The sequence below is a fragment of the Colius striatus genome, chromosome 14, assembly GCF_028858725.1.
Source record: "Colius striatus isolate bColStr4 chromosome 14, bColStr4.1.hap1, whole genome shotgun sequence".
In the NCBI taxonomy this organism is placed as follows: Eukaryota; Metazoa; Chordata; class Aves; order Coliiformes; family Coliidae; genus Colius; species Colius striatus.
This window is the reverse complement of record NC_084772.1, coordinates 11,841,066-11,861,869: the sequence shown is the minus strand read 5'-3', so window position 1 is coordinate 11,861,869 and position 20,804 is coordinate 11,841,066. Positions and strand designations below refer to the sequence as shown.

Below are 20,804 nucleotides of genomic sequence, written 5' to 3'. Positions count from 1 at the left end.
TTACTTACATGTTTCTTAATGGTAAAAGAAATGGCTGTTAATTTCAAGTACTTTTCAGCTTTTCGTTGCAAAAGGTGTTTAGAAGAATTAGGATGATATTGGAGTAGTGCAGTGAAAACAAAAGGCTGGTCTATTCTTGTTTTCTCACATGTAGAAATATATATTACTGTCCTACAAAGAATGCTACTTTTAATCTCAATACAGTGTTCTCAATACAAAGAATACAGTGAAATGAATGGGAATAATTATATTCAAGGAACACTATATTCATTTTATTTACTTGTAATGAAGAAAGTCAGCAATGCTTTAATGTACTGTTTTTCTGTCCTCACAGTTAGCTATTAAAAGCTTTGATAAAACCAAGTTAAAATCCGTTGAAAGGCTGGACCACAGCAAAATTAAGATTATTGACACAGGATGCGGTGGTGAGTTGGTGAAACATGATGACACAATAGAAGTTCCTCCCAAGAGTAAATTAATGCACCGAAGACACACTGTTAATGTGCCACTTTCAGCAGAGAATGCCAGTGACAACAGTTTATCCAGCCCTAGAAATCCAAATGTTTCACCATCAAGAGACTGCTGTGATGACCTACTTTCAAAACATTGACAAGGAAGTGCAAATTTGATGTCAAAAGCTGAGGAACTTGGTGGTGTACATCAAAGAATTCAGTGATGCTTGCAAGCCTGCCTTCAGAACAGAATACAAGGATGACTTCAGCAGAAATAGAATGTCCTGAGCACTTTGGAAGACTGAAACCTCTATTGGAGGTAACTACACAGCTAGATCATGACTGATTACAACAGAGATAGACCGAGATGTAGACAGCAAAATTACTTTCCTATTCCACTCTGCACTTACTAAAAAATTGTATGTAACAGTAAACCAAACAAAACCCTGTATTTTTATTTTTCAGCCACCCACTTTATTTTTAAGTCTTTGAATAATTTTTGCATTTTCAGTTTTTATCACTACATTGGATAAGTATATATAAATATATATTTATATATATAAAGATATATTGGATAACAAGGTATTTATTGCCAGAGGTAATTGAAATGTCTCTATTTTTATTGTAATGTTACAAACCATTATATATTTCTGTATATTTCAGTAGCTGGGAAAACAATGTGACACCACATTAGCCATTTATATGCTGTTAATGTGAAGGGATGTAATCCTCACTAATTTCTTTGCATTTCTCCCCTCTATTGGATCTGAAAGATAAGGTTATTAAACAGTAGCCAAGATACTGGAGGAAAAGTTGAGAACCCTTGTAAAAGGTAAACATTGGTTCTAAAAAATTAGTTCAGCAGGAGAGACTGCTCTTAACAAAGGTGAAATTCCAGTTACAAAAGGCACTTCCCCTATCAATAGGCATTTGTCAGAATAGGGCAAATATTAGCCCCTTCCTAGAAGGGGTCACAGAAAAATGGAAAGCTTGCCAGTAACTGTGAGAGGGCTGCTTAGATTTGAACTTTGTTTTCTACTATTTTGGTTATGGTAGCAGAAAGTGTGAGGAGCACAAGCCAGGTTTCTAAGTGCAGTATTTTTTTATTCTTGGCTTATCACACGCAGCTTGCATTTTATTTCATGAACTTTTTGTATGAATGATTCTAGTTCTTTTAACTGTGGTATTAGCAAACTGCCTGGCAAAGTACAAAGCTGGAAGACATACTGATGGCTTTTTTCAAATAACTTTTTAATCTAAGAGGTAAAATGTGCAATCAGTGCACATGTGAAGATGAGGGTCATGTGTTTATTTTTCTAATAATTTATGAGTTCATATGATTTTCTAATGTGCCTTGGATTTGTGCCAAATGATGGAAAGAAAAAACCTAGTAAAATAAGTCTTGAAAATGTTCTTCTCTTTGAGTGACTTTTTCCCCCCCCTCAAAGCATTGTCTTTTACAGAGATTTCCTTGCTTTTTGTTTCTGTAGGCAGTAGAAAGCTTCACCCTAAATTGACGTGTCTGCTGGAATTTACTCTTGGGTTCAACAGGACCTTCTTCCCTCTTCCATTCATGGATTACTATTGTTAGGTTGTGTGGTTTTGGATTTAAGGCATAGAGGTGTAGAATATAGGATTATTAGTGAAACCAATTCCACATAACTTTCATAGATCTGATTTCCAAACTACACAGTGAGAATTTTGCTTGTGTTTTAATTATAGTGTGCATTTAACTGACACTGTAACAACATGGATGAGAAAAATCGGTTTATTAGCTTTTGAATACTGATGAGGGATACTATGCTATGGAGTATAAGTACAGAATATACTGCTGTAAATACAGCCCATGAGTTGGCACAATGACACTAAATTCAGTATCAAGTCTTTTTTCTTCATCCTTAAGCATAGTGTGCTTGAATAGCTTTAGGGAACAAGTCCAAATGTATTAGAATTAACCTGTTTTCTGTTCTATTACAGTATCAGAACAGTGAATCTGTGAACCTGAGGCTGCTTAAGTGACCAAGCCATGTTTAGTTTTATTCAGCGTTCAGTCTAGGATAAAACTTATTTCCAGGCATCTTGGATGTATAGTGTGTGTATACATAAAAAACCCAAAAAGGGCACTTAAATGCCCAACAGTTACACTGTTATCTAAATGATGGAAAGTGAATGACTCACAAATTATTTAGGTAAATCACACATTTTGCAACTTTCTTTTGACACACTTAACCAATCTTGTAATTAAAGAATACCTTACTATTCAAAGACATGATGACCGAAGGGTAAACTGGATTTGAAAGAAGTACCCTTGGAAACTTACCCTGCCACTCTGTAATGCAAATATAGGTGTCACAAAGCTGACTTCAGTACAGTTTGTCTGCCAAGAACATTACTGTGCACTCCACTTTCATCTCAAAAGGTTTTAAGTTAAAATAAATCCGAAGCATTACCTCATATTTTGACACCTGATATTCTAGAACAGCTGTTTTAGGAGAACACCATGGCAATAAAGCTTAGGCTATTATTACCAGAATTTGATGAATTTAGGAATGGGAATGTGAAGCATGGATGCTAAGGATACAGTTGTAGCCCTAACAGGAAAGCTTAAAAAACTTTTATCATCACAACTTGGCTTGAAACTCTTCACACTGGTAAAGAGGCAGTAGTCTGAAGAAATTTAGCATACACCCATGATATTACTACAGTTAAGGAATCCTAATTACAATCATGGACAAGCAAAATGCCCAATCTAATCCAAATAAAACAAAAGTAACAATTGTTGCAAGTAGTTTCTAACCACATTCTCACACAATGAAAAACACCCACTAGTGGTCACTTGAAACAATTTTATTCTGTTCCAATAAAACACTGCAGTTGGGCTCATACATGTTCCTGTTAAATTATGTCAGAAAAGGCTTTAGTGGTGGTAGAGTGTTTGTCAGCATGTTACAGTATTTAACCTATTTATTTCCATAACCATATTTTTTAAGAAATGTATCGCACAAGTTCAGTTTTACTTTAGGCATGCAGGAGTTGCAGAAAATTTAGGAAAACGGTCTATTTTCCCCAAGGTAAGAAACACTCCAGCCATTTGATAAAAATGGAGGTAGTTTTAAGAATACAGGATACCAAGTGTCTGAACAGTGCTGTACTACACAGTTAACTTGCTTTTTTGAGACAGATTAATTTTTTCATAGGGGAACAGTTCAATTGTATGCTGGTTGATTTCTTTACACAGACTGCCTGATACGAAGTCCTCTGATCCACAGATGGTACTTTGATACTCTTACTTTATAAATTTCCAGTGGGACTGGAGAGCCACTCAGCTGCTAGACAGGCGTCCTCCAGGGGCTCAGGAAATCTCATTTCTAACACTTCTGTGATTTAGAGCCTGGAGGTGAGTCTTCCACAGAAAGGGTTGTTTCTAGATTTACACTGGGCTCCTTCTTATGCGAGGGTATTTCCAGTAGCAGCAAGTTAACTGTGTGCAGTTGGTGAAAGCAGAGCATACACGCTGATAAAGGGGCAACAAAGTATTCATGCTAATGAAGCAGTGGGGAAGCCCACACTGTTCAAGCCTCTTATACTACAAAAATTTCAGTTATAAAATTCCCTCTTCAGATTTGTTTTACAAGACAAGTTGGTTTGTTGGCTTTTCTATTAAAAAAAAAAAAAGTAAAGAAACGTAAACATTTGGGGCTGGTGTGCTCTGCCCCACGCCAGCGTGCTGCTTCTCCCCAGGCCCTTCCTTTGGCAGGCTTACAGTAGTATTACTCATCATCCTCTTCATCAGAATCCAGTACTTTCCTTCTGTTGAACTAAAATGAAATACATGATTTGAAAACAGAAGGGCTACAATAAATCCAACACAAAGCAATCCTTTTGAACTCCACACATCTGACAACAAATACTTTACATGGGAGCAGAACATTCACCTCACCACCTGCCCCCTCAGGTCCCTGCCTGGCATCATGGGACATGACAGACCCCAGGCAGCTTGTCTCGGGGCATAACACTGAAAGACCAGGGCCAATACCTGCAGATTATACTGCTGAGAAGGACTGCTATGATGTAATGCCAGCACTTGCCAGTGTAGGTAACAGAGCTGATAAATACCTACCAGTTCTGCCCTGACAAAAGTGCCAATTTCTGCTTTACTTTATAACAAAATTGCATTTAGGAACTGAAGCTTACCTTTACTGTTGTTTTCTTTTCTGTTTGCTGACTCACTTTTTCAAGTATTTCTATCAAACCTTGTTCTGATACCTAGGAAAGCAAAGGTAAAACTATATATAAATACATTCTGGGACATACTTATTGTCATACAACTGATCATGCTTTCTCTTACGAAAGGTGGTTGAGGAAAATATATAATAGTATTTAGAAGGTCTCAATTACCTTCTTAATATCCCACTTTTTAAAGGCTGAATTAGGTTTGATAATTAATACATGCAAGAAAGAATTAGAAAAATATAACTCACCTTTCCAGCTAGCTGTCCAAATCTTGCCATCTGTATAAGATAATTCTCTACTGCTTTTGCTTTGTCTGGTTTCACAAGTGCTAAATTGCTTACTGCAACAAAAATAGGTTTAATTTTGGTTTAAAACATACTAAAATGCCTTCACTAGTAACTAAAAAGTAAAAAATGTCCCCATAAAACTTCTTTCGTGCCAGGGTCACAAAAGAAGTTGAAAAAGGTATTTCATGGATGTAAAATAAAGACACAAGATAGATGTATTTCTATTTGTTCTTAATTTGATGAACTCTCACTATAATTCCTACTATTGATGAAAAAAAATATTTTGATTAACCCTTTCCCTCCATCACCAACTGAAAAGCTGTAATAGTTTTATGTTCCCATTAACACTCAGTCCAAGCACACAGATGCTTGGTTTGAGCAGCACTGGAGCACGCTAGACAAGAACTTTTTTATTAGAAATTTACTTGGATACTTACATCTTGCACGAGCTGCTTGATCAAGAACTTGAGCTAAAAGAGTATTTCTTATCTCTGCTTCCCTGGAATGAAAAATTAACTACACATTAAAAGTGGAATTTAAATATCTAAAACATGCAAAAAACAGCAAACTACAGCAGACTTTCAAGTCATGTAAGTGACTTCTTGAGGTCCCTTCAAACCTTAATTTATTATGATTTCTTTCACAGCAATTTCTGTCGTGAATAGCTTTCTGTACGTTGACAGTTACACAGCTTACAACATCTTCCAAGAAATGAAGATGGGACTTACTACTTACACCTTCTTACTGTTGTTACATCCTAAAGACAAAAGCCATGCTACCTGCTGTAAAGATTCTGTGTTCAGTTTCATGTGGAATTTCACTGAAAGCAGTGACAGCAGAGCAGGAATGAGGAACAGTCCATGCAATTGCACAACAGAACCAAGGCTCATTATTTATTTAGAAGTTTTCCATAAGTCTTCATATACTTCAAATATTTGCAAAATTGGAATTTTACTTTCTGCATTTTGGTTAACACAAACTGTGTGCAAAGTCTCTCTCTTTAAACACTGATTTTCAATTTTATACTTAGTGCAAATACTAAATGCTGTTTCCACACTTAGCTCTGCCAATCATGTTGTTTCCTATTTTTAACTGCATTACATGTTCCAGAAAAATCAATTTAAAAAGCATGTTCCCACTGCACTAACAGCACGAAAGCAAAACTCCTCATTTAGACAAAACTCTGCTTGGGGAAGAATTCTGCCAGCCTTCAAGATTTTATTATGAAAAAAACCAACCCTGAAAAGTCACAGTTTCTGAGTTCCAGAAGCAGAAGACAGTGGGGATGATGATGCTTTCCCCAAAACATCCTCCCATATTACACAGTCATTAGGTTATTAATCTCAGCTGAGTCCCAAAGTGAAAATGAACTGCTACTGCTGTTTTCCCTCCACACCCTCCCACCCTGGTCAGGGTTCAAACTGCCTGACAGCTCTGTTTTACATCATCCAATATAGTCATGGCCTGGGAACCATACTTGGATCAATCAGATTTTAGCTACTCTTGGATTAAATCTTTGACATTTCAGCTTCTTTGCTGGTGTTTTTTCCAACAGCAACAAAAACTCAGGTGAGTATTCCAAAGAAATTAACAAGATATTTTTTAAAAAGTTCAAAACAATTAGATGTAAGAAAATGGTTCTCATTTATACCTCTGTTTTGCTTCCTGTTGTGATGGATCACTGGAAGGATCCTAAAGAATGAAATCAGAATAAATATGATCATCCTAGAAACATTCTGCACAGGATGTTAAGTTTTAGATATTCCAGCAGAGTCAATGTGAGCTGAACCTGCCTGCTAAACCCGCCTGACCATGGAACAGATCCTGAAAATGACAATCTGCTGCCCTAGCAAATAAATATGCCATACAACGCTTTCCTCACAAAGCAGTGATGCAAGCTAGTGTGATGACTGGTGCTACTGGATCTATCCACAGATCGTTAAATCTAAACATTAAAAAGCCTTCTGATTAGGTCCAAAATAATCACAGAATGGTAGGGGGTGAAAGGGTCTTCTAGAGATCATCCAGTCTGACAAGTGGACTACGGTAAAGCAGGTTCTCCTTGATCAGGGGGCACAGGAATGTGTCCAGGTGGATTTGGAAACCTCCAGAGAAGGAGACTGTGCCAGGGCTTCCTCACTCTCACTGCAAAGAGAGAGTTCAAGTGAAACTCCCTGTGTTCCAGCTTGTGTCCATTAAAAATAAACTTTCCCCAATCTCTCAAAACAGACAAAAGCATTTTAAACCCATTTAAGTAAGCTAAGGACAAATGAAAATCGGCGTAACACTTGCATTTATCAATACAAAAAAAAAATCCTAGCATCGTATTTTGGGACTAATATAGGCAGCTGAGATGACAAAAAAAAAAGGCTAAAAAGTGAACTTTATGCTGAATCTGCTCCTCAAACTTAATAGGTAACATTTAGAACAGAAAAGTATACAGAGAGGAAACGAGGATGATCACAGGTATGGAAGATCGTTTCACAGGAACCACGCAACAGACTGATACATTTCATCCCTGAAAACAGAGGTGACAGAAAAGGCCGATGACGGGAATCCCTACAACTGCGTGTCAGGGAGAAAAGTCGGGGGAGGGAGCCCTTCTGCTGCGCCTGAGCCGCCCAGGCGGGCGGGAGGAGGCAGCCGAAAGCGCCTCGACGGCGATGACTGCTCAGGCAGCAGGAGAGGACGCGGCCGCGGGGCCCGGCCGCTCCTCACGCCGCTGTCCCCCGCCGGGCGCCGAGGCTGCAGTCGGCCACGTTTCCAGCCAGAGCAGCGGGCACGGCCGGGCCGCTTCCCTCCGGCCATAAGCCAAAGCCTTTACTCACGGAGGCGCCTCCTCACGGCGCGCCCCCTCCTCTGCTCAGCGCCCCCTCCTGCGCTCCCGAGGGGCGGCCGCCGCGCACGCCTGCGAGCGGCTAGGGCGAAGCGACGGGCCTTGCCCCGCCTGGCGAGCGGCACGGAGCGGGAACCGCGCCTTACCCCGTGCTTGGCCTGCAGCTCGGCCAGCCGCTGCTGCCGCAGCGCCTCCAGCTCCTCGTCCGCCATGGCTCGGGGCCGCGCGCAGCCGTGCCGCCCGCGCCCTACCGCGTCTGCGCCGCCGCGCCAGGCGCTGCCAATCCATCGCCGAGCGCCCGAGCGCAGGAGCGGGGCTGCCCTGCGGCCGTGAGGGCGAGCCCGAGCCCGAGGCCGTGGCCGTTAGTCCTCCGCTGGGGGCTGCACGCCGCGGCCGGGCTGGTCCCCAGCTTTCCTCGGCCGCCCTCCATGCAATAGCTGATAAAGCAACCCACACTGCTGGCATGTCAGCTGGTCCTGTCCGCCCGGCGGCTGTAGCAGCAATGCTGTGAAGGGGAGGTTTGGCAAATTACAGCCCCTTATATGAGAGCTGTTGACATAAGGAGCTCAAACGAGACTAGGCAAAGCCTGCGTGCTCTCTCTCTGTGAAGCTGCAGTGCAGAAGGGTTATGTTCTACCGGGTGAGCCGCTTCTAGGCTGATGGAAAAAACTGGTGTGTCCATTGGTCTGTATCGTTGTAGTCTCCTACGATTGTCATAGCTGTTGGCTTTGCACTGATTGCAGTTGGACCGTGTCTCCTGTGGGTCCTTCGTTTTCCTCAAAATGAGGGAGGGGAGCAGGATTTGGTTCGGCTTCCCACATGTGCAGCATTGACTGATACTCCCCTGAGCTCTGTTCTGCTGTGACTGCCCCAAGAAATAACTGCTATGCTGTCACTACAGCTTCCAAGTTGAATCCACAGTTGGCAATTGAGACTGAATCAATCACCTCCTTAGTCTCGCTGGCCACACTGTTTCTGGCCTTGGCCAGATGGGCACACTGCTGGCTCATGTTTCAGCTCCTGTTGATCAACATCGTCGTGTTCTTTTCCTCCAGGCAGCTTTTTAGCCACACATCCCCAAGCCTGCAGTGTTGCATGGAGGTGTCGTGGCCCAAGAGCAGGACATGACATTGAGCCTTGTTGAACCTTACACAATTGGCCTCAGCCCATCACTCCAGCCTGTTCAGGACCCTTTGTAGAATCTTTCTGCCCTCAAGAAGATCTATGAAATGATACAGCCTCCTGCCTCTCAGCTATGAGCTCTGGCCCTGTCTCTGAAACCTAAGAGTCACACAAAGATGACAAAAGGTATAGGCTTTGATCAAGCATTATACAAAGTCACTCTAATACCAGCTTAAAGTGACCATTGTTGACGTACTCCCTTGATAGCTTAAATCATGTTAAATGAGTAATCTTAACGTCTGGAAATCCAGCTTTTAATAGTGGGTCAGTCACACATTCTTACTAAAAGCTGTATGTTTTTCCTTCATACTTAAAGGTTTCATTTTTACAGAAGAAACAACTTGAACACCAAAAGCTGCTTTACTAGGAAAAATAAGCCACAACTTCATAAAAATAGAGGGTTCTATAAAAATCTATTATCAAATATTTCTGGTCTAGTTTTAAAAAGTAACAAAAAGTAGCAAGTTCTTGTTTCATTAATATTTTTAATTAAAAACTCCTGCGATGAATGCAGACAAAATTGGTAGAGTGGAATTCATTTTCTTTGGAGCTTTCAATTCTGCATGCTCCAAATAGATAAAATGAGCCTACCATTCCTACTTGAAAACTTGCATCCATCCAGGTAGGCTGAGAAGCCTGTTTATACCTCGATAAATCTAAAATCGGGGCCTGTTTCAGGAGCTTGTTTTCAGTGGATTTCAAGGAAGGTTTTGGTTTCTACTTCCATTTTAACAGCAGAGGGAGCCCTGGTTCTACAAAAAAGCATTTGTTGTTCATCATGCTATAAACCAGAAAACCCAGGAGTAGTTGGGGTTATTTTTTTTGCTATGCAGTGTGTGTTCTCGCAGATGAAGCTTTAATCTATATCAAACATCTCTGCTGCTGTAAATTCCTGCTCTATTATACCACCATATGCTTTGCTCCATCAGAGAAAGCTGAAGTAATTCTAATACTTTATCTAGTTCTATAGATATTTGTGTTGCGTGTTTGATTGCATATTGTTTCTTGCACACTTGAAGGTTATATCTTAATAAGTTGTTTTAAATGAGTTTATTAGTAGTGAACTGGCAGTTGATGAGTTTTTATGTTTTGAGAAGGTCTTATTGTTGTTATTGTCAATTACAATATGAGATCAGAAAGCAAGAAAAGGAGAGTTGGTTCATTAAAAAAATCTGGAGGCATGTAGCACAGTGCTTCACGTTGTATTTCACTTGGGCTAGTCAGCTGCCTAGTTTCTTTTTCATCTGCTTAGGTGTATATAACATTACCTCTGCAAACCAGATAGCTCTTAATGTGAAACCGTGAAGCATATATATAGGGTTTTCAATACTCATTGAGTTGTTTTATAGTATTCAGCACTTTAATTGTAAAGTAGAAATACTGGATTCCTATTTGATATGTCCAGAGAGTACTTTGTGTCAGTCACAGAGGTTGAAATTCTGATTAATGGAAAAACCACATCACATGAAAACTTAGGATTTACAGAAGAACTTTTCTGTAAAGATTTTCAAGCTATTTACTGAGATTATTAATCATGTAGTTAATTTGGTAAGCAGTAAGGCACCAGTCAGGGCAAACAGAATACACCATTAGGGTGTTATTCAGTGAGAATTTATTGTCACTGTGTTATTTGATTTCAGCAAACCTCAGCTTTCACTTTTTTAGTATGTATGTATAGCTTGTTTGATTTGTTATGTAGGAGGTGTTTCTGAATGCATAGGAAATATATCCATTTACATAAGTTATTGTAATTAAAACATTTCTTCTAACCTTCTTGGACTTGTAACCAGCTGGTTGAAATAAACTGGATAGTAGTTGTTATAAAATACTGAAAGATCTTGAAAATGTCATCAGTTTTTCAGTTTTGGAGGAAGGGTTCTGCTCGTAGCACCACAGAAGGTGTTTCTTGCACTCATTCGACTGCTAGATCCCAAGAAAAAATTGTGAAGTATAGTGAGAAAGCTGCATAAAGAGCTAGCAAAGATTAGACAACAGCAGCTGTACTTCTGAATAATTTAGGTTTAACTTGCAAAATTGTACAAGAAAGGATTATCACTTATACTTGCATTTGAGAAAATGGAGTGTTGTTAGGAAAAGTGACAATGTACAAACCATCTAAAGCAGCACAGGGACTATCTTGTCACCTTGGGCTAGGTCCTGCAGAGCTTTGTGCCAAAATGCCTGTAGAATTATGAGTGGAAAGTAAATAGTGTAGGAAGAGCTTCCCTTGTCTAGATATGCAGCAGAGCAGAACCCTTTCTGAGAGTTTAAACTAGTACTTGACAGGAATATCTGTGAGGTGGATCAGGTAACATATATTTCAGCTTGCTCCAGAGGGTTATACTAATTCTGTTATTGATATATATTTATAGTTATTTATAGTAAAAGATCCTAGGGGACTTCCAGTCCCTTCTCCCCCTTGAAAGGCAGCTATTGAGTATGTGGCAATCAAGAGCACTCTCTGCTTCAGGCATATTTGCCTTTTGATCAAAAGTAAAGCAAATTGTGCCACTTTTCCCTAAGCCATCTATCCCTTCAGCTACAAGGTATGTGTAAAACAGTTCTGTAAGGTTAAGGCAAGATTTTCCTCAGAATGTTTAATATTTTAAGGAAATCTAGTCTGTAAAATACAAATTCTTCATCAAGTGGTTTCTTTAAAAAATTACATTAGTAGTATAAATCATTCAGGTACAAAGACTCGGTGATTTTCAAACATGAATTAATCATTTCTGTCAGAGATTATAACTTTTTTTGGCCTTGCCTCAGTAACCAGCAGGTCAGTTGTACGTGATGCTGTGTGTGACCACTGGACATCTTTGGTCATGTGAGATCTCTAGAGACTATGCCCACCTCCCACTACAGGCTGGCCAGCTGATCATCTGTGCAGCCTGTGAGCCTGAGCAGGAGACTTGCACTGTGGTCTGTAGGCATACACTTGTAAAAGTCTTGGCTTTTACAGAGAAAAAAGAGGGAAGGTTCTGATTACTGTATTAAAGAATGCATGCAGGTAAAACAAAGAAGGACCAAGAAAAGAATTTTAGTGCAAGAAGTGGTGCTTCACAACTGTTAAATCCAGAATTAGAGCTAGCAGAAGTAGAGGGAGTTGCTATAAATGGGAAAATAGTCTGAAACATTCAGAAAATCCTGATGTAACCTCAGGGAGAGCTGTCGAACAGTCAGGAAAAGGAAGCAAACAATGTGTAAAGTTTATTATACTCTCTAGATCTACTATCTCAACGAATTTGTCCAGGAAAAGAGCTGAGGAGCTTGTATTGTAAAGTCAGTGCCCATATGGTCAGGACTTCTGGAGATGGCCTGAAGTTAGAAAGATTCTGACTGTACAAGTATTAAGGGCACCATCAGATTCCCACTGATTTGCAGAGTTAGTAATAGGTTTACAGTCTCAAGTATTTGTCTACATTTACCATAGGGCAGCAAACTACAAAGATCAACAAGCTTTTATTTTTTTTATCAAACCACAGTATAAAGTCTCTGTTTTCCTAAGAGACCCTTTGGACAATCTCTGAGTTTTCTGTCTCCATACTGATTAAAAAAATGTAGGTTGAATTCTGCATTTAAACCATAAATGAGGCTCATCTTTAAAGCCAGTTAGAACCACATTTGTGTCTAAATTGATTAAAATGTCTGTTGAATTTTTGATGTAGAGATGAAAGACCATTCAAAATGTAGTTCTGGTCCTGACATTTTTACAAGTTTTTACAGAGGGAAATCCTAGTGAAAGTAGAAAACATAACTCACTACAATGATTCTACAGAAAAACACTTATCAAATACTAGTTGTGGATTCTTCATAGTATCATACTAATTACAGAACTGTTTGAAAAGTTCCTTTGATTTTGAAGCCATGTAAATCTTTGTAAGCAAGTTATGGGCTCTTCCCATTCTGATTTGTTGTTGTTTGTTCTGGACACAATCCACAGACCTCACAAACTTTATTTTTTTTAAGACCAACAAAAACCAAAAAAAAGCCATCCCAAAAGCACTGAAGATAACACCACAGATAGGAGGGAGCTTTTATACAGAGATTTCAAGGCTGTTTTAACTCTGTGAGGAAAACTTGTCCTAAGAATTTACATTATCTCAACTTCTTTTATAATTTAAAAAAATCAATACAACTGTAATGTTTTCATTTAAAATATTTATTTTTATATTAGTATTTGTATCATTATTTATAATGAAGATTAAATTCTGTTATAGATGAAAGACTGACCTATTTGTTATTTTGTCCTAATCGAGATACCCGTACCTGCCTTGGAATTCACATTCAGCAACTTCTTACATCATGGGTTCTATGCTAAAGTAGAATTGAAAATGTCAGACAAATCTCAGACAAATTTAAGGCATGGCAGAAACCATTCCCATTTCATCTTCTAGGTGAATTTCTTTTATTTCAGGTAAGCAGTTCTGCCTTTCTGATGCGGCACCAGAGCTTTATCAGCACTGTTCTACCTCAGGTGGCATTTCCTCAGCCACTCTTCCCCTCTTCTGTGGTTCAGGGCATGTTAGGGATAAGTATTATGTTTCTGAAGTTCTTGTGCCTGTTCCATTTCATGGATGAATGGAAGAGTAATCTTGTTCAGGGCACCAAAGATGGTTGCCAGTCTGAAATTGCTACTGACTGTTGGTGTGAAAGGGGAGGCAGGAAAGGTGAGTACAGCTACCTGACAGATGACAGTAAAATGCTGCTTGATAGAGGATAGGCACAGTACAAAGCATAATGGAAGATAATCAATGTGTGAAACTGATGATTTGTATATCCTTAATTACCTGCAGGATGAAATGGAGAAAGTCACTCTTGTAGTAAGAGGGCACTTGGATTTTCATTCTGAGTCTCCTCTAGTCTTCCTACTTGATCCTGGACTCCCATTCCCCATAAAGGCAGCCAGTTTCTCGAACAGGCTATCAGGAAGGTACAATATTGTGTTTATAAAGTTTTTTACAGTCTTGTGTAGGAAGTATAAGGAAAATATACTGTCTGTGTTATAAGTAAAGTAACCATTATTCACAGACTCATAAAATTTGAATGTGGCTAATACAGGGTATCTTTTTGTTTTGCATTTCTTTACTCTCAGAATGATTCTTAAGTGATTTATGTACTACATAAATATAGCAAACACCTGCTTTATATTCTATTTTACTTCATTTTTAAAAGCACAATTCTGTTTTGAGGAGGAACTGCATAATAACTTTTTCTGCACAAACCTGATTTATTTAGTCAGTTAACTTTAATAGTGAAGTTTAGTTTTATTGGTTTCTTAGTTCTACTTATGCCAAAAAACCTCACAGTTAAATAAATGCTAGATTCTATTTCTTTCTGTTTATTGCCAAAAACATTCAGTAGTGAAGTTACATTTCACCCAAAAAGTTTCTTTTACTTTTACAAGTTCTGAGGCGTTGGGGAGCTGATTGTGACTGAAGATGTGACTTTAGGCGAGTGACATTGCTCAAGTACAAGCTGAGGGCCAAACTGAGGTTTTATAAGATGTGGCAACCTAAAAATCAACCAGAAAATATTTTCAGCAGACACTCGAGCGCTGTTGGAAGCATGTGACAGACTGTAGGACATTACCTGTGCACTGATGCTCGGGGAAAGCGAACGAAGAATTTGGCTCCTGGGAATGGCGCTCCGGGAAATGAAGCAAGCGGTGAGAGTGTTGAAGCACAGCTGGGCGAGCGGGCAGTTAACCCGTCAGGCACATCCTAAGTCAGACGCCAGGGAGGGTTCGCTATGCGTGCGCTCAGGGTGCGCGCACCACAGCCCGCAGGAGGGAGCCGCGTAAGGGGCGGCAACTGCCCCACGGCGCTGCCTCCCGCCCTCGGCCCAGCCCTGCCTCGCGGCCCCTCCCTGCCCGCCCACCCACTCCGCGCGGTGCTTCGGTGAGCGCTGGGCAGGGCGGCGCGGCGCAGCCCGTCCGGCAGCCGTCATGGGTGCCCGCGGAGCCCGCATCCTCGCCGGCTGCCTGCTGCTGTGCTGGGCTGTGGCCGCCGCCCGCGTGGCCCCGCGCAGGAGACCGTCGTTCGGCGGGCACGTGGCGGAGAACCGCCCGGCGGGCACGCGTGTGCGCGGGCTGAGCATCCCGCTGACGCGGCTGGGGCCCGAGCCCTGGTGCGCCAAGGTGCAAGGGCGCCGCTGGCACCTGCAGCTGCTGGGCGAGGGCCACTCGCACTTCCAGGTCTCGCTGCACGCCCGCACCGCTCGCGTCTGGTTGCGCACCCGCCGGCCGCTGGACCGCGAGGCGCGGGCGCTCTACTCCTTCCGCCTGGGCTTGTGCTGCAAGCTCTGCGTGCCCCGTGGCGCCGCGGCCGCCGAGCTGGCCGCGCTCACCGTCCGCGTGCTGGACGACAACGACAACGCGCCGCGCTTCGTGGGGGGGCCGCGGCGCGGCGTCACGCAGCTCCGCGTGGAGGAGACGCTGGCGCTCAAGTCCCAGGTGTGGCAGGCGCGCGCCGAGGACGCGGACGCGGGTGCCAACGCGGAGCTGCGGTACTTCGCGCTCCCGCGCAGCGCGCACTTCTTCGTGGTGCCGCGCAGCGGGCGCGTGGTGCTGGTGCGCTCCCTGCTCCACCTGCGCGCGCCCATCCCGCTGCGCCTCTACGCGCGGGACCGCGGGCGGCCGGCGCTGCTCAGCGAGCCGCTGGAGCTGGAGGTGCTGCCGCAGCCCAAGCGCCTGCCGCCGCCTCGCCGCGCCGCCCGCCGCCGCCGGGCCCTGCTGCCGCCCGGCGCGCCCTTGGCGCTGTCGCTGCCCGAGGACGCCCTCCCGGGCAGCCGCCTGGCGACGCTGGCCGCGGCGCGCTTCGCCGCCGCCTGGTTCGAGCTGGTGTCGCCGCCCGTCGAGGAGTCTCCGGTGCGCGTGGAGCGGGAGAGCGGCGAGGTGACGCTGGTCGCGGCCCTAGACAGGGAGGCGGTGGCCGCCTGGGAGCTCGTCGTCCGCGTCCAGCAGCGCCGAGGTAGGTGCAGGGCGCGACACGGGCTTCGGTCCCGCGGCTACAGCCGCAGAGAAAGTTGCATCTTAAACAGAGTAGTGGATTTGTCGCGTCAGTGAGTTGGAGGACTCTTTCAAGGAGTAAAGCGTCTCCGAATGACAAGCAGTGCTTAACGATCGTTTAGCATCAGGAGTGACGTTGTAACACCCCACAACACAAGTTTTTATCTTTTAAATCTTTAAAGTACTAAAACATTGTAACTGACAAGAAACATTTAGTTTAGTGAGTATGGACAGCACAGCTGTGTAAAAGTGCTTGGAGCAGTAAGGTGGTTATCAGAGTTTAACTATTCCACCTGTTAAAACTCTTAGTCTAATGAGCAGCACGGAAAATCTGTAGTATGACCAAGAAGTGTTACATCCATCATAGACGTGTTGAGACGACACGTTAGATACATGATGCTTCTTACACACAAATACTTTAAAATACTTCCCATTCTGGTCCTGTAAGTGCTTAACTTGAGGCAGGCAGCTGGAGTCGGTGAGTTTTGAGTCATCATTAAAGTTAAGCATGTTTGTCTCACAAGCACAGTTTTTGCGAGATTGGTGCCTTTGTGTTCATGTGTCTGCTCATCTGTAAAAAATCTGAGCAGTCCAATGCCCGCCATGGTTTAAATGGTATCATATACGGGGGTCTTACTCCCGTTAAATAAAATAGCTCAGTTCATTTACCTCTGGCTGATTGCATCTGATACTTCTAAAAATTCTGTTAAAATTTTGAATCATCATCTTGGTGAATGCTTTTCACTTACGAAAACAGCTGAATTGAAGCATGTTTGTAATTCAAATTCGGTTGGTGGAGATCTGTATACGCTCACCATGTGTCTTGTTATTTTTATGTTACTTGTGATTGTAACAATGTTCTGAAGATTTTCTAGAATGTGAGTGTTCCAGAGAAAGTTGTATCAGCAGAAGTGAGTTGGTTGACTTGATTTCATCTTGGAAAGGCTTGAAAAGAGTTTTCTATTATGTGACTTCTGGTGCTTGTGAAAGTTGTTAACTATTAACAGAAGAACTGCTCAAAGTAACTTTTAGCCACAGAGCATCATGGGCAGATGAAAAAAGAGAGATGAAAGGCTTCCCACGCTACTGTTTTCCCTTGTCTCTTCTATTTTCTGACTGAGGGCAGCCCGTAGGAGTGAGGCAGTTTATTCCTTGGTGTCTGTTAAGTCCCTGGGAATGCCTGTGAGGGTTCTAATTAGTGCTGACAGTTTCAGTGACATGGATACTTTACACCATGAAGCAGACTAGATCACCAACTCATTTCACTTAGACCCTGAGGAACCACTCTCAGATCGTTCCCTCATCCTTCCTTGCTTTTGTCATGCCTCTTGCTGTAGCATATTGGTGTCACTCACTTGTCCTGACTTTATACCGTGTTCCAGCTTGAGCTTTGGCCACTAACCAGGAGGTCGATAGACCAATTTCCAAAACACAAACACTTTCTGTGTCCTATCTTTGCTACTCAATCTTGAGCAAGGCTACGTGCCAAAGGGGATGTCATTACTCAGAGGCAGTGACAAAATCTGTCAGGTTAATCTGAGTATGCTTCTAGCAAGTTCACGCATGCTGTCACGTAGCTCCAATTTCAGCCCTTTGTTGGTGTCACAGCTCCCTCTGTCAGAATCAAGCAGATGTTGTCAGAAAAGTGGTAGCTAACCTTGCCCCTGGTTACTGCTAGTCTCACCTTCGTGATGGTTTTTACTGTTATCTAGTCTGTGTATAGAAGTCTGAGATTGCCTGGAACAAAGCTTGTCACTCTTATCGTGCTAGGAATTTCTTTTCCAAAGCAATGCTGACTGACTTTAAAAAACGATCCAACTTATTTTAAGGGATTTTTTTCATAATCTTGTATTTTTACTAAATAGTTTGGATTATTTTCCTCTAGTCTTTACTTCTACTAGTATGAAGTAGTAAGATAATCTTTAAGAAACATGTGGATTCTGACTCTTAGAGACTAGGTAGACAGCAATTAAGCTGTCAGTTTTAACATCTAGAGAGGGGATCACAGAAGTCAGTTTTAAGATCTAGAGAAGGGATGACAGATCAACCAAGCCTGACAGCTTTCATAGGTTGATAGGACATTACCTTTCATATCAGAGCTGACCTGTTCAGTGTGATTGTCAGATCTTGCAGTGCAGTAACAGGTATTGCAGCTCCTGCTGCCTGGGTTTGGCTGCCCACATTCCAGATCAGCTCTGACACAGCGCAGCCAGCTAACCTTGGATCAGACAGTTGTCACAAGCTTTGCCTGTGGCCTCTGCCTCTGTCTCATGTCTTGGGAGCTGCGCTTAAGCTCAAGTCCTTTCCTGAGCTCCTTCCCTGACATGGGCTGTATCTGGCTGTGCATTTTGCTGTCCCTGGCACTGCCTTGCTGACTTGGCTTCCTACTGACCTGAGACCTGCCTCATCACTGCAAATCTGACTGGTGACCACTGGACTGTTGGATGAACCAGGTTCATATCTAAGGACCTGCTTTGCTGTTCTTGCTTAGTGACAATGTGGTCCCTGCCTTCCTTGTCACCCTTGACTCCTGCTTCACCTTACACTGCAGAGCAGCTTGTCCTTGCTGCTCTTTAACTGTTAAGTTCTGCAACTTAAGTGTCTGCATTTGTATAAAATATTCTCTGTACCTTGATTACCTTGAGAGCTTATATTGCTCTTCCTGGGCATTGGACAGAAAATTTAATCTTAAGAGCCAAACTCACTCAATTTGAGATGGAAATATAGCCCAACAGTATGTACATTTTTCATAATTAACGAGCTGGCCAAAGGATAAAAAAATCTTCACAGATCCCACAGCCCCAAAACAAACACCATAAAAAAAGTCATACACCAATTTGAGCAACAAAGGTGCTAAACAGAATTCTAGAATGTCAGGGCTTAACTTCACGAGAATATTTTTTTGGCACTTGGTCCTTGATGAGCAAATTCCTCTAGAGACCACACTGGTCACTCAGCCCTGGGCTATTTTCTTCTATTAAGCTTGCCTTAAGAAATGATGGTTATGCTCACATTTCCTGTAGCATTTCAATTTTTATCCCATTTAATTTATTGGGACAGTTTATTTATTCTTCATAAAAGCATAATACTACTTTAAGTTTTTACCCCGTGAACAGAAGATAAAACTTCTTAGACTGTCATATACATTAATATTTTAACACAGAGCTAGCATTTAATTTGAGAAGGAGCCATTATTATTCCATTAATGCTTGGGGGAAGTGCATGAAAGATCCCGTCTCTAATCCTCTGTCATCTCCAACTCCTTTGACCTTACTTCATCCATGGGCATTAGCTTTGTAATCCCATGTCGTTCATTTTTTCTTATCGGGGGATTTACAAAGGATGATGTTTGACATGCCTTCCAAATAGTTAACAGCAGTCACTTAGGTTTGAAGTATATTTGTCCTGTTTAAATTGACATACAGAGTGGAAATAGCAATTTTAGTGATACGTGTATTTTAAACCTTGAAGGTTTTCATGCTTGGAAGCTAAGGATCATCTGTTTTAATTTTATCTGAGGCCTTAGTCCCTTAGTAGCTGTATTGATTCTGTGGGGATCATCCCTAAGAATTAAGTAGCTTCTGGGTGATGTTTTGTCTTGTACAACTCGTTATCTCTTTTATGAATTGCAACCATGTTAACAGTTACACATCAAGCTGGGCTTCAGTTGAAATCATCATCTATCATCCTGCAGATGTGTTTTGTTAAACTGCAATGGGTTTCATGCTATAAAGTCAAACGGAAATGTACATTCTGTGTGCATTTGGGACCACTATAGGTGTTTGCAGGTTTAGAATGTTACTTATTTGTAGTATAAAGGAATGTCTGGGGCAGCTTTAGAGCACCATGTTGACATTTATTCAGTCTGAATGTTTTGATACTGTGCTGTCTACTTTAAGCAGTCAGATTGAAAACATCTTTGTGAGACTACTGGGACTTGAACACCAAAGCTGTTTAGATCTTCTGGCTGTTTACCATCTCAAACATTTAGTTTCTGCAAAAGAAATAAGCTTTTTTTCCTTTTTTTTAATAAGATCTAACTAAATTTCAGTACAAATCTGTTAATCTGATGTAAGTAGTAAGTTGTAGAACATATGGGTAGGATCTTCCTCAACACTGTTTTATAACCTCCAATTGAGCATTGGTTCTCTGACTGACATGACAATTCTGGTACACTTCATTTGAATATGAAATAGTTTTATCTCAGTTTTTCCTGACCTCTCTTTTTTCAGTTAGTCTCAGAAGTGTAGTGTCCAAATTTGGGTCTGCAACTCAGCCCACAGTAAATTTTCCTTTGACTTCAAAATGTTTTGGTGTAAATAGGGGACAAATTTCAGTTTTTTTTATGACAGTTTCCTTTTGATTCACTTAATAATAAACAGCACTTGTATTAGTTTCACACATAAACTCCACTTTTTGCTTTTCTGATAAAAGCAGTCATGATTTCTCAAGCAGGAAATCTGATTGCCTTAGATGATTAATCATATGCATATACTTTTTCTTTTTCTTTCTTCAAATTGGAATTTATATGGAATTCAGTGTTCAGAAAGTGCCAGCTTTTGGATAAGGACGGTTCACAGAATCACAGAATGGAGGGGGTTGGAAGGGACTCTAGAGGTCATCCAGTCCAACCTTCTGCTAAAAGAGATTCACCTTGGTCAGGTTACACAGGAATTCGTCTAGAAGAGTTTTGAAACCTCCAGAGAAAGAGACTGCACACCCTTCCTGGGGAGCCTGTTCCAGGGCTCCGTCAACCTCACACAAAAGAAGTTTCTCCTCGTGTTCAAGTAGAGCTTCCTGTGTTCCAG

General features: G+C 41.9%; 3 protein-coding genes across 7 annotated transcripts in view; 2 read left to right on the top strand and 1 right to left on the bottom strand.

The window, feature by feature from the left end:
• ANKRD27 (ankyrin repeat domain 27) overlaps nt 1–1,865 on the top strand; it is a 38,592-nt gene extending 36,727 nt beyond the window's left edge. For 4 of the 5 annotated variants that reach the window (XM_062007870.1, XM_062007869.1, XM_062007871.1 and 1 more), the window contains one exon: nt 335–1,865. In XM_062007870.1, coding sequence (XP_061863854.1) covers nt 335–610 — 276 coding nt within the window. In that variant the 3' untranslated portion in view covers nt 611–1,865. The remainder of the gene's footprint in view (nt 1–334) is intronic. The other variant, XM_062007872.1, reaches the window with a different exon arrangement.
• Nucleotides 1,866–3,284: 1,419 nt separating this feature from the next.
• Nucleotides 3,285–8,040, bottom strand: PDCD5 (programmed cell death 5). Its single transcript, XM_062007874.1, has 6 exons — nt 7,955–8,040; nt 6,624–6,664; nt 5,410–5,471; nt 4,934–5,025; nt 4,647–4,718; nt 3,285–4,270 (listed from the first exon to the last, which is right to left on the bottom strand). The coding sequence occupies exons 1-6, from the start codon at nt 8,018–8,020 to the stop codon at nt 4,223–4,225; spliced, it is 381 nt and encodes a 126-aa protein (XP_061863858.1). The 5' UTR covers nt 8,021–8,040; the 3' UTR covers nt 3,285–4,222.
• Nucleotides 8,041–14,934: 6,894 nt separating this feature from the next.
• Nucleotides 14,935–20,804, top strand: part of LOC104558430 (neural-cadherin) — a 60,572-nt gene continuing 54,702 nt past the window's right edge. Inside the window, exon 1 of the mRNA XM_062007602.1 lies at nt 14,935–15,958. Coding sequence (XP_061863586.1) covers nt 14,935–15,958 — 1,024 coding nt within the window. The remainder of the gene's footprint in view (nt 15,959–20,804) is intronic.